Raw genomic sequence first — 16,507 nt, forward strand, 5'->3', positions numbered from 1 at the left:
TAGTTTCTACTAGTTGATTGATTTTTTTTTTATTGATGCATGTGTTGTCATCAATTATGAGCGTGTTAGTAAAAAATTTGATGAAAATTGAATGAGCAGAAGTGGTCGAAAAATCGATTCCAAAAGTTTATACAAACCCTGTTTAAAAAAAAAACCCAAGCAAAGAAATATCTGACATACAAACAACAAACACAGTGAGTGACAATATTCACAAAGTTTAATGAACCAATGGTCACGTGACATAGATGAGTCAATGAAAACATTCAGACGTAGTGAGCAGACAACTAAATGACCCCAGTATGGGGGGGTTCAGTTCAGTCGTACTTGTAGTTCATGAGCTGTTGGGTAGAACTTGGGTTTTAATTTTGTCCCACTTTGTGGTGTCTACAGATGCTAAACCACACTGACCTATACAACAATTATGAATGTATATATATATATAGTGCTGTACACCTAGGTATTACAAAAATAGATGTTCACCAAAAAAAAAAAAAAAAACTACAGCATTAATAGTTGACAATAACATAAGAGTCAAATTGTGGTTTTAAACGGCTGTACATACAACTTCAGATGGCAACGTAGGACTAAGAATTCAGTGACCTCGACAGCACCAAGTGATCAGCAAGCCACAGAGTCTGGACATCGTGTGATCAACAAGTCACATGACCTCAGACACCATGTGATCAGCAAGTCACATGACTTAGGGCATCATGCGACTCAAAGAATGAGAAGCCTCACAATGAAAGCATAATAAAAAAATAAAAACACAATAAAAAATAAACCTAGAGCAAGATACATGAATGTACTGCCAACTAAAAGCAGTTCAAAATAATTATTCAAAAGCATGCATTCTCCTGTTATTAGAGATGTTAGCTCTTTTTTTTTTGGTGTGGTGTATCCTATGTACAGAATAAAGAAAATGATGACAAATGTGTTTTTTTTTTTTAAAGGCATATAAAAATGTATGTGCACTATTCAGCACTGCAGGTTCGAATTGTCGAAGCCCTTCTGATTGTAGGTATTTTTTAGTTGGCAAGATTGAAAATCAATTTAGCATCCTTGACATTCAGTGCATTGCTACAGAGAAAACACAAACTGAATAAAAATCATAAGGATCTCAATGACGTCAACTGATGAGATGCAGGGGCCATATTTAAGGTCTGGTAACAGCCCAAGGGCTTCCACAAAAGAGACTTAAAAATTCACATATGGTCTTACTCTGCACAAACTCCAAAACATACAAAAATTTTTTTTTTAAATTCACAAAAAATTGCATATTAAATAATTATAACTTTTTTTTTAAAGTAGTAAAATTAGATCAAATTTACAAGCAGTCTTATTTCTTTCTCTTAGTATATGGCTTGTTATTAAATATCAGTATGTTTATTGATAAGTGTTAAAAAGTGGATTTTTATTAAAGCTTTCAATAAAGTGTAGGGACCCCCACAAAAAATCTGCACCAGGACCAGCAAATACTTAATTCCGGCCCTGATGAGATGCCAAACTAGCTGTGCCACTGTTGGCTTCACTTTGAAATAATCCATCCCATTATTTGATAAGGACTACAGCAAGAAGAAATCTATTATCCTATTCCTCATATAAGCAAATGTTCAAAGAAATAAAAGAAGTGAAAAACTTGGAATGGCAACAAAACGAAATAAAACAAAAAAAGTAAAGCTCACAATAACTAGTGCCACAGACTACTCCTGGTATCCGTAGCAACAGATGTACACACTTTAACTAATGCTTAGATGAAACTCCATGAAGCAAGTCAAACCATAAATTAAAATATCTGAACAAATCTTTGAGTACATAACATTGATCTTTCAGTTTATATAAAAAATTCAAATATTCTTTGAAACGATCTGGTAAAAAAAGCATTTTGAAAACATTGTTAAAATAGGTTTATTTTGAATGTACATTCTCATAGATATTTTAGCAGCTTGTTGACACACAATAATCAACAGGTACTGTGGTAGAGCAGGAAGAATCAAGACACAGCGAGAGACTAAGAAGATGGACATAGAACACTGAGACAATATTCCCTTTTGATTTGTATATAAAAAAAAAAACACAAAATGATCATTTACATTTCCCCAGAAAACATGAAACAGTAGCACATCAATTTATTGTATTGTCTTTCATTCTTATCAAGTTACAGTCTAAAATTTTTAAACAAAATATATACAGGAGTGGGTGACAAAAGACAGATTGTCAATTATTAATTTTCTTTTCCATCACTGGTTAAAATCCAAATTTCAAATACATTTAAATTTTTTTTTATCTGTGTCAAAGATACAGTGACGATACGTTTGAAGATTTTATTATAGCAGTTGAAATTTAAATTTTACTATTAGTCCTAATTATTTAGACAATCGCAAGGATGTATTTGGGTTTTTTTTAGACATCCTTCAGAAATAAGGATATTTCTATCCTACCCCAAACCTAATGCAGGCAGGACAGGAGGGATGACAGGGGCCAGTTTTCGAACTAAGGACCTTCATGAAGACAGACTGAATCATAAACCACACAACCAGCAGCCATTAATAGTGTTAACATGAAGGCTAAAAAATTTTAAAACATTTCTGCAATCTAGGGGGAGAAAAAAATAACAATAGTTTTTTATAGTTTTTTTTTTATTATAGTTTTTTTTTTTTATAGCACTACTTTCATGCTTATAGCATGCTCAGAGCGCTTTTGGTCCAATCTCATTTGTGGACCAGTGGGGGGGGGGGGGGGGGGGGGGGGGTATCTAGGAGTTGGTTTTCCGTGCTGCCTTTAGGCGCTCAGTAAACACAACTTTGCCCGAGTCGGGTGTCGAACCTAGAGCCCCCTTCTAGGTAGCCAAGCCAAGTTCAAGCGCACTTAGCCTCTCGACCACGCTTCCCACAATACAAAAAAATTTGATGACGTTATGATGGTAGAAAGATACTGTCATTATTTTGAGAATGAGGAAAAAATACTGCTCTGAGAGCCATAAAATAGATGGATTTTTATGCACAAACTGTGGCAGATTTAGCACTCCAGAATTGGCTCGTCTAGTCACAGCAGATTCTATCCTGATTCAAGAAGAAACTAGCATCGATAATTTATCTTGATGCATCTATTATCTTTTGAATAATTTAGTAAAAAGGATAAATTGAGATGTGCAGCTCAAATAAACTAATGGTCGTTGACACAAAGTAAAGGTCACTGTTATACCTGATATGGCAGTTCATATTTCATTCCACGAATGTTGTATAGCACAAATTGATCTTCTACTGTGTTTCCATGACATAAGATTGTCAAAAACATACTCATTAATATATATTTGAATATATTGGGTTATTTCTTGATTGAAATCTCACATAGTTGTTCAAAAAGAACAAATTAATATACAAACTTGAAATCTCATGCATTTCAATCTCTACTACAGGGGCCTGACTTAGCCTTGTCAAGATTACACAGCGACTTTAGTGCTACATTGCAGAGGTTGTATAAAGACATAATAAACAAACTAAAAAGAACTGTCTACAAAATTAAAGTAATTGGCTCAAAAAACTTGTTCTAAAAATACATTATTAAACTAAGTGTATCAAAAAACATAGACTTTATCTAATCCAGTCTAAAAAAATCTCACAGTTCAACAGTTGAATCTATAAATGTTGAAAACTAAATACAAAGTACAACCTTTTTATAAACGAAATATTACAAAAAATACAATTTTCACATCAATTTCAAATATAATTTTTTTTGTTTTTAAAACTGAGAGAACATCTTGGTGGGGGAAAAAATGGCTGTTAGTCTGAATATCAGTACAGATGTTCAAGAATATCAGTACAGGTATTCAAGAATATCAGTTCAGGTGTTCAAGAATATCTGTACATGAGTTCAAGAATAACTGTACAGGTGTTCAAGAATAACTGTACAGGTGTTCAAGAATATCTGTACAGGTATTCAAGAATATCAGTTCAGGTGTTCAAGAATATCTGTACAGGTGTTTAATTGAGCTGGAGGACATGAAATCAAAATGCAAAGAATGAGTTGATGTTGTGCTTCCAGAATTTATGTGCAGCAAATAATACTGCAGACAGATGACCTATAAATGGCATACGCACATATAAATGGCATACGCTGCTGACAAATGACCTATAATTGGCATACTCTGCTGACAGATGACCTATAAATGACATACGCTGCTGAAGATGATCTATAATTGTCATACGCTGCTGACAGATGACCTATAAATGGCATAAACTGCTGACAGACAACCTATAAATGGCTTACACTGCTGACCTGACAGATGACCTATAAATGGCATACACTACTGACAGATGATCTAAATGTGATATTGATAAAAGATTACCTAAATGTAAAAAAAAAATGCTAACAGACAATGTAACATAGCATAATGACATTGGATGACTTCTGAATGACATATTGACATCATATAACTTTTGTGTGGCATACTAACATCACATGGCTTCTGTATGGCATACTGATATCACATGACCTCTGTATGACACACTGACATCATATGACTTAAGTGTGGAATAAGGACATCAGATGACTTTTGTATGGCATACTGTCAGCATGTTTTCGGAGACTCCATGAAAAAGGCAAGATGGCTTTACACTAATGAGAATGAGATTTCAAATGGCAATCCACTAGTCAGATTAACTTACATTAAGATTTGTCTTTTAATTGAAACAATATGTTAGCATCAAGTCTTATAAAAAATACAAACCAGAATAAAAAGGAAACAATTAATACATTTACAATGTATTTACATTTAACTCTTAAACAGGAAAAAAAAGGTAATTAGAAAATTAAAAGTGTATATACAAATGCATTTCAATTAAATTCATTTAGAAAATGACCACAGTTGTTTAATGAGGATTGACCAACCTGTCAATATTGCACTGAATAAAGTGGTTTCAAAGATACACAGAAAGCTGAAAGAATATGGACATTGAGAAGCAAGCAAGAAGAATGAAAAAGAATCGCACAGTCAGAGATGGTGAAGAAAGTCGAATGATTAAACCTAAATCAAAACACTCTTCGTTGAATACCAAATCTTTAAACTAAAAGATGATCAGATCTATTAATGTCGAGAAGACAAATGAAGAGTGGCTCTGAACAAGCTGCCTTGTATTAGAATATATTTAATTGTACAACTCATGACACTGACTGAATGGCTTCTAAACTAAACTAGAATAACGAATTGCAAATCCAAATTCTTTATCATAGGTAAACTTTCCTCATTTCAATTTCTCTGTGCAAACTGGCCATGTAAAACAAACGCAAGGAAAGAATCTCTTAATTTAGACAGACATTTTCTTTTGAAAAAAAAATAATAATAATAATTGTACATTGAAAATACTATATAGTTTGTATTTGAATTATACTTAAATATTGTCATCTTCAAATTAGGGTAGGTTTAATTCTATAATTTTATTCCTTAGTTATAATAATCCCTGTAGTCTCCCCGTGACGGATATGGTGATTTCTCTTGCATATGTGCCATATCGTAGACAATATCATCTGGCTGTGGGACGTACAGTGTATTGAGCATATGAACCAGGAATGAAGCAATAGCAGTACAGATCAGCTATGGAGTACAAAGAAAGTTTTCAATTAGAACATGATATCATCTTAAAGGTTGGCACTGCTGAACCTTCAATTTCAAAGATATTTATGTTGAATGTAAGTAAATCATTCGTTTTCACAGCTTGGTTGTTTTAATTGTTTTTTGTTTTGTTTTCCAAGACATAACGTAATGTGTACAAGGCATTGGAGGTGCTGTGGCTGAGTGGTAAAGCGCTTGGCTTCCGAACCGGGGACCGAGGTTCGAATCCTGGTAAAGACTGGGATTTTTAATTTCGGGATCTTCGGGCGCCTCTGAGTCCACCCAGCTCTAATGGGTACCTGACATTAGTTAGGGAAAAGTAAAGGCGGTTGGTCGTTGTGCTGGCCACATGACACCCTTGTTAACCGTAGGCCAAAGAAACAGATGACCTTTACATCATCTGCCCTATAGACCACAAGGTCTGAAAGGGGAACTTTACTTTACTTTACAAGGCATTAGAAAATATTTTTAGTTTGGGGGATGGTGAAAATAGTCTTGTGATTATTTTATAAAGTAAAAAAAAAAAAGGAAACAGTATCTCTTTCAGTCCTTGCCCTTGTGCTCTTCTTTTATACTTTAGGACAGATGATGTAAAGGTCATCAATTTCTGTTTTCGAGGGTGGTTTCGTAAAATGCAAAATGATTGGGATTTCTGGATGGAAAAAAAAGTTTCTTCTAACTAAATGGGTTTTTTTTTTTGTAAAATGTTTGACATGTTTCAGATGTTCCTTCAGAGTTGAAGATAATTTACTTCCTAGTCCAAACCTCACACAAGACAATGGGGGACAGGAGTCAATAAGTCCAAACGACAATCCATTGTGCAAACCGCACGACCAGGCAGACATCCAACTAGAGTGTAGCTGATGTTTTGGTACATATATTGATAGTTATATTATCTGTAGAGAAATGACGTTTCTTATTTCTTCTGATATGAAACGTAATTGCTGTACTTCTGGTCCCTCACATTGTTCTTCATCTAGCCAGCTTTTTGCTGCTGAGCTGTCAGCTCTTTTGGCAGACTGTGCCAATGAAACTAGTGTGCAGTTTTCTTTAGTTGTTCAGTACTGCCACACAGAGTGTTGAATATGTTTGCTTGTAGTGGTAGTTGGGTCTGCCTAAGATGGGGCATTCAAAGAGGATGTGGTTTACTGCCTCATAAGGGTGGACGCAGTGTCTATAAAGGGGTAGGTGTGTGGTATTTATTTTGTTAAGGTGGTAATTTAAAGGTATGCCTCCTGTTCTTAGTTGTAAGGTTGTTGATGGCTCTTTGTGTGGGGAGAGAAAATGAACCTGATATTGTTAAAATAAACTTGTAATAGCAGCCTAATAGGAGTTGATTGTAGTTTAAATAAGAACAATTTTTGCTTTCACTCTCTCTCTCTATCAGATGGTTGTAAAATGAAGAGCCAATTTTCAATAAAAAAAAAGGTACTTTTATATATAACTAGCTATCTGTTAGTAATCTCAATAATAAATCTTTACACAAATTAATGTTTCAACTGAATGGCATTCTTCAAATGTTTTAAATTTTAATTTAACTCATTGAATAAACCTTCAGTATCTTCTCTCCCTCTTATTATGTAAAAAACTCATTTTAGCAATAAATTTGGTTAATAAAGCAATTTTTTATGTAAGGAAAATTAAAGTGCCAAAATCAAATCATTGTCAAGGTGAAATTTAAAAAACAATTAGTTTGTGCGGTAAAAAAAAGGTATTTCAGAATCTAGACCTAAAAAATAAACACTTTTTTAAAAGTCATCTGTAAAGTTTTATGATACAAAAGATATTTCAGTAAAGAAAACTTTACAATGCCAAAGATATTTCACAGTACAGGAAACTGGACTGACCTGTAAGACAAAATAAACCACTGTAATACTGATGACTACGATGATATAGCGATCAAAGAATTCTTGTAGTTTAATCTGACAGCCCTGAAAACAAAAACACAATATGTGAGACATACTAAAATTTTGTACCAATTAAGTATATCCTGCGCAAATAGGTTTAATTATAGACATTTCTATAACTAAAATTATATGCTTAAAACTTCGGCCAGGAGGGGATGGTTAGTCTTGGCTCTGAATTCAAACCTCTGCTGCCTTGCAGCTATACCCATTCATGGGAAAGGCTTCGAGAGTAAACCCTGAGGTAGTTTGCAGCCCACAGTGCTCCACCCTGGAAGAGCCTGCGACTTGCTGTTACTTGTGATATATCAGCGGCATGGAAAGAGGGAAATGATGTGCGGGTCACATCTTTCAGAACATAGCTAATGCCCGGGCATTCATTTCCATGAGATGATCCATAGTCACTTCATGACTGATGAAGGCCATAGAAACTTCAAACCTTGTCCTATAAATGAATTAATTTCTCAAATTTTCTTGTAGTATATCTATTAAAGATATTAATCATCGTCATCATCTGGAAATAGGACTCAGTATTTTCTACTTTGATACAAAAGTATCCAATGAATTATAAACTCTAAACTTTTAATGGTGTCCATGCATGTATTCATATTTTTTATATAATAAAAGTCAAGGTTTCAAAACATCAAGACTTAATTTTATAATTTGTTATCCATCTTTACAGAGGATTACACAATCATTTTATATGGAGAAATTATTATTATTTTTTTTTTTTAAATCTCATAAGCAAATTCCTTGACATTCTCTTCTTGTATATTGTCTATAAAAATATTCTTAATTATGGATACATTCACAAATATAATTTAACTGGCTTGTAAATTCTTCAAATAAGACTTGATAGATGTGTGCCAATATTATATTTGAGAGTTGTATTGTTCACACAGTATCTCTCAACGTAATGTAACATTTGAAGGTTTGAAGATGCATAGATTTACTAATACACTGAATAAACGCAGTAGAGAAAATGATCTGATTAGTAAAAATTAATTTCTTCAAGCTCAATCAAATCAAAAACAAACCAAAAAAAAACACAAACCACTTGTATAAATGTTTTAGTAACTAAGGTATCTTGTGTGCTGTTGTTCTAATGTTTGCTTTAACCATGTATTGTTTTTTATAATGCACAATTGTAAAACAAATTTCCTCACGGATAATAAAGATTATTACTATTATTAATATTATTATTAAGGTAGAGTGACAGACAAGCTGTGTATGTGTTGGGCCAACAATATTTAACAATATTAAATACAACAGGTGAAAAATGAATAATGACTGATAACCACTATCTAACGATTATTTATCAGTCAAATGACCAATCACAACACAATCTTGCCTTATTTGCCTTTTACAGTTTCCCCAAAAAGACCTTCTAGAAGAGTATGTTAGTCCAGCCTCTTTATTTAAACTTTCTTTTTGAAATTTTACTTTTCCTATGACCTGATTATTTGTTTACAAAAATGTCTTTTCAAAGACTAACCTGAAACTTTGATTGACTCAACACATACACAGCTTGACACCCCCCCCCCCCCAATAATATGATTGGTAGATGCCATGAGTAATTGAGCATGACAGTGTGGTTCTGACAAAGATTTTCTAAGTATATTGTTAAAAATCTTCTACTTCAGTAAATTGATGCAAACACAATCATGTAGAAATGTTCTTTTTAATCTAAGACTAAGACTGCTTTATTGATCCTTACGGAAATTTGCGAAGCAGGACGTTTTGGCGCCACCGTTTTGGCGCGAAATACGTTATGTACGTTTATTGTATTATTTCTTTTAAAAGAATTATTCATATCTATGTTTTGCATGAGTGTTTGTGTTAAGACATATTTTTCACGTACTAAATGTAAATGTGTGTTTGTGTTTCACATCATTTTCTTTAATAAACATTTTGGCTTGTGTATGTGTGTTTATTAAGAGGCACACTTTTATTTAAAAAAAAAGTTTTTTAAGATATTACTTTAAAATTAAAAACAAAATGAAACGATGATAGACTAAAAATTAATGCAATTATTTGTTTACATTAACATTGGTTTATTTATTGACTGTATGGTATCTCCAGCTATACATACCAAACGCTAATAATAAGTAAAAATATAATACATGTACCATGTTTCTCAAAATACTAAGTTAAGTATACATAGACACCATGGTTATTTGCCTAAGTCGCTGGAATTCAAAGGTTCATAAAAAAAAAGCTACGTGCTTATTAAATTATCGTCAAATGATATCTCGCGCCAAAACGCCACGTACCGGAAATTTGTTGTGATTACAAGGACTCTTTTCTCATATAAAGACAACACAACAGAAAAATACACATAAATACAACAGACACAACATAAAGAGTTCATTCAACTGTGACCATTTCCCTCATGGCTGACCAGAATGCACAGACAATCTAATCAGACCACCTATAACCATTGCTCTTGGTTACTGTTTCCTAAAATTTCCCATAATTCTCTAAACGAAAGGTAAAAAAATTAACTCTAAACATTTCAAAACAATAAATGAAGAAATGTTCAAAAAATCTACAAAAGATTTTAATACATGGAGGCATATATAGCAAGCTTTTTCTTTTGTATTTGGTGTATGCTAAGCGACGTATTTAAATAAATAGAAAAACTTTGTTTGCACTGTAGAATCAAATTTCAAAACTCTTTCACTAGCAGGTTTTGGTTGTCACCCAAACATATGAAAGAACAAACATAATATATATCAAATGGTGGATTAATATTAAAGCTATATTTACAGATTAGTATCAATGGAACAAAAGTTTTAAAAAAATTGTGTCTGACTTACAGTTGGCCATATATCTTCTGATTTTTGTCCACTTGTTGGATCATTACTTTCTGACTGAGATATGTACAAGGGACAACTGGCTTGCTGCAGTCTCAGGTAGTTCTTGCAGCAGCTGCCTGGCACTTTGTATGGCCTACTACAGCCTTGGTCAGATGACTGCTGCACATTACACCATACAGATTGCTTATAATCTACTGGGTCATTAGCACCACAGCATTCCAGCTAGTAGGGAAAATCAGGAAAAAAAAATAGTTAGATATACAACCAATGGGATGTGGTAAATACAGGCAGACACAACAAAATGGGATGTGATAAATACAGGCAGACACAAGCAATGGGATGTGGTAAATACAGGCAGACACACAACAAATGGGATGTGGTAAATACAGGCAGACACACAACAAATGGGATGTGGTAAATACAGGCAGACACACAACAAATGGGATGCGGTAAATACAGGCAGACACACAACAAATGGGATGTGATAAATACAGGCAGACACAAGCAATGGGATGTGGTAAATACAGGCAGACACACAACCAATGGGATGTGGTAAATACAGGCAGACACACAACAAATGGGATGCGGTAAATAAAGGCAGACACACAACAAATGGGATGTGGTAAATACAGGCAGACACACAACAAATGGGATGTGGTAAATACAGGCAGACACACAACAAATGGGATGTGGTAAATACAGGCAGACACACAACAAATGGGATGTGGTAAATAAAAGCAGACACACAACCAATGTGATGTAGATTTAAACATAGATTCTAATATACCATAGTAGATGTTTTTATAATACATTTTATTTTACAACTTAGTGTAACACTTTCATATAGGACCTCAGAGCGGGGGACGCCAAGTGGAAAGAAACTTCAGACATTGCTAGTGAAAGATTTTTATGGAGACAGCTTGCTATCCAATGCGCCCAACAGCGCAGGACAAATAAGTCTAAGTAAGTAAAATAGACATTAAAAGAATTATATCAAAATGAGAACCACTCTCCAAATCAAAATGTAAGAGTCAGATGCGGTAATGCTGGGCACCTTTGATGCATCTTCATATAGGGCAGTGCCAGATCCATGGCATCAATGGAGGTAAGTAAAAACTATATAACGACTGTTAGCTCGGTCAAACTCAGTGGCTACGGAAAAATGTCACCTGTTGAGTCATGGGAAGGTCTCAAAGTAGATAACACTGCTTGAGCATTAACAACATACATACAACATATTGGATGGCTGCCTGGTAGTGCAGTTTGCGCGCTGGACTGTCGTTCAGATTTATCGATGGTCCAGGGTTCAAACCCTGCCCGCTCCCATCCCCCGTCGCCCTGCGGGAGGTTTGGACTAGGAAGTAATTATCTTCAACTCTGAAGGAACATCCGAAACATGTAAAACAACAAGCATTTTATTATCTTTTACAAATCAATTAACATAATAGTTTAAAGAATGAGGATTTATATTTGATGGGCTTTTTTAAACACTTTTTCTTATTTTTTCCTTTTTTCATCTCCTGTAACTATTTCCATTACAATGTGGTCGAAGTCGATGGTGAGATGTGTAGCTAAGAGGAATAAACCGCTTTGCTACCTATCAGCTTGACCAGAGTTGTTTGCTGATAGCGTAATGGCAGCGTGGAAACCTTTTCCCCAAATCCCCCCCCCCCCCAACATGTCCACCAAAGAGATTGGACCATAGTGCACTGGGCATACTATAAGCATAAAATATGCCCTTTACAAAGCAAAAAAAAAAAAAAATTATTCTTATAAAAAAAATAAATAATTAAAAACTGATCATTAATTTCCTAAAGCTAGTTGTCCAAGTACCCAATTCAAAGTCTTTTAGCTTTTCGAAAAATGTAACAAAACCATATATTTAGAGTGTGTGTTCTAATTTTATCTCACCTCAGACTGCATGATGTTGACAGCTCTGTTGATTCTATCAGTCTGTATTCCAGTGTACTTTGTAGTTATCAAAGTCTTCAACAATTCGTCTTTCACCAAAGATCTTTCCAGCTGAAAGACAATGAACCAACAATAAAAATGTGTTCATTGATGATCAGATTATTTTATTGGTCCAAACAAATGGAAATTCAGATTGACAACAATTGTCCACCTCAGCATTACTACTATCATAACAATACAGACGCAGACACAAACAACATTAAAAAAAAAAGACACACACAACAAACGCTTGATGAATCAGGCTCTTATGCACTTGTTGGTGACAATGAATGACTTTGAAACATCCGAAATGAAAGTGGGATGAGTTTTCAGACTTTCATTTCCTTAACTCTTTCTCTCCTAACTGACGATACCAGCGTTGATTCCACCAGAATGTGGTAAATAATTACGGAGAGAAAGAGTTAATGAAGAGTAGCCAAACAATTCCTCCAATCTGATGTAACTGTGGCATAAAGGGTACAAAGTTCAGTTTCAGAATTGAATACCTTTTGGAAATGCATCTTCCATGAAAGGTTTTTTGAAAATATGATAGGGGGAAGGGGGGGGGGGGGATAATTAGTCTATTTAATCAATATATTTGTATCACTGAATTATTACCATACCAGTTCAAAATATTTATATTTTTTTAATGAGGGATTGTTTTATGCCAGGGTTCAGGTATCTGAATATTTTCAAATTGTACTAACACCTTACATGTTCAGCTATCAAAGAATCTTGTGATCTCAATTCCTTAAAAAAAAAAAAAAAAAAAAAAATAGTAATTAATGTAGGAGGTGATGCTGCCATGCTTAATACATTTTTTTAAATGCAGGACAAAAACATCTCCCGCTGTGACAATACAGAATTGAAGGGTTACAAGCTCATTTTATTTGTATGAAACAACTTACTTCATCTCTATAAATAGCTCCATAAGTAAAAGCTGAAATCGTCAAACCCATAGCAGCCACCAGTGCTATCAAGTACTAAGGGGGAAAAAAAAAGAAAAATATTTGAAACAACAAACAGATCTAGGTATACAGGTCTGACTAAAGTAAAGAAGTCAAGTATGTTCAATGCTTTCATTATTATTTTTTTAATTTTAGATATATATATAATATACAGTATGATTATTGCTAAGACAAGTTCAGTACAGACTAATGTTTACGACTAAACATAACAAGCTACTAAATCTTCCATGAGTAAAAAAAAAACATATTACCACAACGAGCAGCCATTTTTTTTTCAAACATCCCCCGATCAAACCAAATATAGAGAAGGCCACAATAACAGCCCCAGCAGCCAAGGTCAGATAGAGAAGAATCAGATAACGTTTCAGACTTTCATTCTTGTCCAGCTCCAAGTACTCATTGGTCCAGAAGTCCAACCGCAGCCAGAGTAAGACACCAAAGATTGCTGCTCCTATCAGCTGAAACAGAGACATTGAGAAAATTACAGACTCTACATCACTGCGGCTCTTTTAAAAAATGTAAATCTCTTTTCCCCACTTATGAACTTTTCATTTTTCTATCAGCTAAACAATGCTCAAGTGCATATTATCACATATTTATTATAATATAAAATGAATTGTGCATTTTATTAATGTTTAGAGTTCAAAATTTTAGTTAAAGTCTAGATGTTTAACATACAGCTGTGTATACTTAATTCAGTGTTTCCCAAGCTGTGTTCCGCCAAACCCTGGTGTTCTGTGAGACCTGAATAGGTGTTCCATGAACTATTGGAATAATTAACTAGTACGCCACCATGTGAATTAATCTGTCTAAAAAAATAAGCTATGTGTTCCGCTAAATACTCAGAATGTGCAAAGTATTCCATTAAGGAAAAAGTTTGGGAAATACTTTCTTAATTAAATGAAAATATTCATGGGTGTTTGCACCAAAATTAAATGGCATAAAATGAATTGCTTATTTAATTTTTAAGAAAAATCACTGATTTTTCAAAATACCATTCAACAATTTTTTTTTAAAGTGTCGATAAAATTATATAAAATATTTAATAATTTATTTTATTTATTCTGTTGAACAAAAACAAATTAAGAAAATGTTATTAATTCAACGTCTTTCCTGTAGTATATATTTATATTAGATAAAGTGTAGTACAATTTTAAACATTATCTCACAAGGTATAAAATTCTACTGGGTTTGAACCAGAGAACATTAGGATGACAGTCCAGAGCACATGCCATAAGACCAGACAGCCATCTATTCTAGATTCTTTCTAGACTGGATTTTTATCTAGATTTGTAAGATTCAACACTTCATTAATGACAATTATAGAAAAGTCTTACTGAGTCGTAGACTTAATTCTTAAACTTATTATAGACTATAATACTATATTCTATATAGATAGACTTAGACTACTAGCTATACTACTGTTACTCAACTGTACTAGACTGACTAGAGACTAGGACTCATACTCTGACTCTAATAATACAAAGACAAATGATATATTAATATATATATTTATGTCATATTTACATTTGTGATACAATGTAACATTCCTATTTGACAAGTATTATCTTAGCCTTTGCTTATTGACATTTAATATTTAACTTTTAAAATCTAAGTTCAGTGGGTCTTAATTGTCTTGTCTTATATCTTCTTACTATTAGTGAAGTGAAGTATTAATTACAGTTGTTACTTCAAAAAGAAGCTAGATCTTAATTACACCCTGCATTCTATGATTCTTACTTAAAAATTTAAGACTAATTAGTACTGATAATGACTTTCTTAGTTTCTAAGTAAATTAAGTATTAGTAATTAGTAAGTCAGGTCTAAGCCTAAGTGACTGACTAAGACTAAGTCACTAGGACTAAGAGTCTAAGTCTAAGTAACAAGTAAGACAGTGAGTTAGACTAAAGACAAGATTGAAGATCTAGAATCTAGAAGTAAGAGTAAGACTGTAGTGTAAACTGTAAGTAGTGTAAGTGAAGTTAGATCTAGATCTAGTAATTAATCTAGTAAAAGTAAGTCAATAACAGTAATTTTGAGTAATCAGTAACACTAGTCACTACTCACTTCACTTAAAAATCACTACTAGAGTCTGTGAAACTTACTGAGTAAGAAAAAGGAAAGAATAAAAATAATCTAGACTCTAGTTTAGTGACTGATTAGTCTAGACTCTAGTCAGTCTAGTAGTACTAGATCTACATCTAGATCTAGTAGAGTCTAGCTAGTAGATCTAGATCTAGAATCTAGACCTAAAAAAACTAAAAAAAAATAACTCACCCATAAAATGCACAAAAAAATAGTTAAAGTAGTTTTCAAACAGAATAACTTTTGATCCGTCCTCATCTTAAGCTTTTAGCGAACGTGAAATTAGATCTAGTTTAGATTCTAAATCATTTCAAATCCTTTTTATTTATTTGTTAAACTGAGTCATGAACAACGTCTATAAATAATGTTACATAGTAAGACTTTGTTGTTAGATCCCACTTCCGCATGACCTCAATTTCGTCCATAAGGGGGCGTTATCGGCAATTAAACCTCTTTTGTGTCGGTTCAATCACTGACCTAAATAGTAAAGTCACTATCTTATCTTCTTAGCTTATAAAATACCTAGTATTTTGCTTCGATTTCTAGGTTTTTCTTTTTTAATTTCTTTTTAATAAACCCTAATGTGTTGCTTGATTTTTAATTAATAAATTGAGAGACACTCTTATACAGAAAACGAAGAATATTAAGTAAATTAGCAGCAATAAGCCTACATAAATGGACCACAATTTAAGATAAGATAAGATAATTTTATTGATCCAATCTAATGGAAATTCAGTGAAACTACTGTACAAATATAGATGAAACATTCGAACAACATTCACACACGAAAACACATACACATTCACAACCAGCGATTTATGAATTGGACTTCTATGAACTTCTCGATGACGACAGATGATCTTGTAACACTCTGACCGAAAGCGGGATGAAGGAGTTTTTAAATCTTTCTGTTTTAGTCCTAATGGTAAGGAGACGACCACTTCGTTCAGATCTTATGTAACAGTGGCTTAATGGGTGCAGGTTGTCTTTAAGAATCGTGAGTGATTTGGAAAGGCATCTTTATTGGAAAAGCTCTTCATGAGATGGTAGCTGTGTTCGAGTGATATACGATGCTTTTTTAATTAGTCTATTTAGTCTAAATCTTTGTGCCAGTGAAGCATTACCATACCAGCAGGTGATGGAAAAGTTAATAAGACTACTGATGGTTGCTGT

At 33.5% G+C, this 16,507-nt stretch overlaps 1 protein-coding gene across 1 annotated transcript; it reads right to left on the bottom strand.

Annotated features, from left to right (window-relative positions):
- Window positions 1–199: 199 nt before the first annotated feature.
- Window positions 200–15,757, bottom strand: LOC106074915 (tetraspanin-7-like). The gene is made up of 7 exons (XM_056043980.1): window positions 15,527–15,757; window positions 13,501–13,707; window positions 13,190–13,264; window positions 12,243–12,353; window positions 10,332–10,553; window positions 7,456–7,539; window positions 200–5,590 (listed from the first exon to the last, which is right to left on the bottom strand). Exons 1-7 carry the CDS (start codon window positions 15,590–15,592, stop codon window positions 5,441–5,443), a joined length of 915 nt encoding a protein of 304 aa, XP_055899955.1. The 5' UTR covers window positions 15,593–15,757; the 3' UTR covers window positions 200–5,440.
- Window positions 15,758–16,507: the final 750 nt, after the last annotated feature.

The sequence above is a fragment of the Biomphalaria glabrata genome, chromosome 10 (genome assembly GCF_947242115.1).
Source record: "Biomphalaria glabrata chromosome 10, xgBioGlab47.1, whole genome shotgun sequence".
NCBI classification, from domain to species: domain Eukaryota; kingdom Metazoa; phylum Mollusca; class Gastropoda; family Planorbidae; genus Biomphalaria; species Biomphalaria glabrata.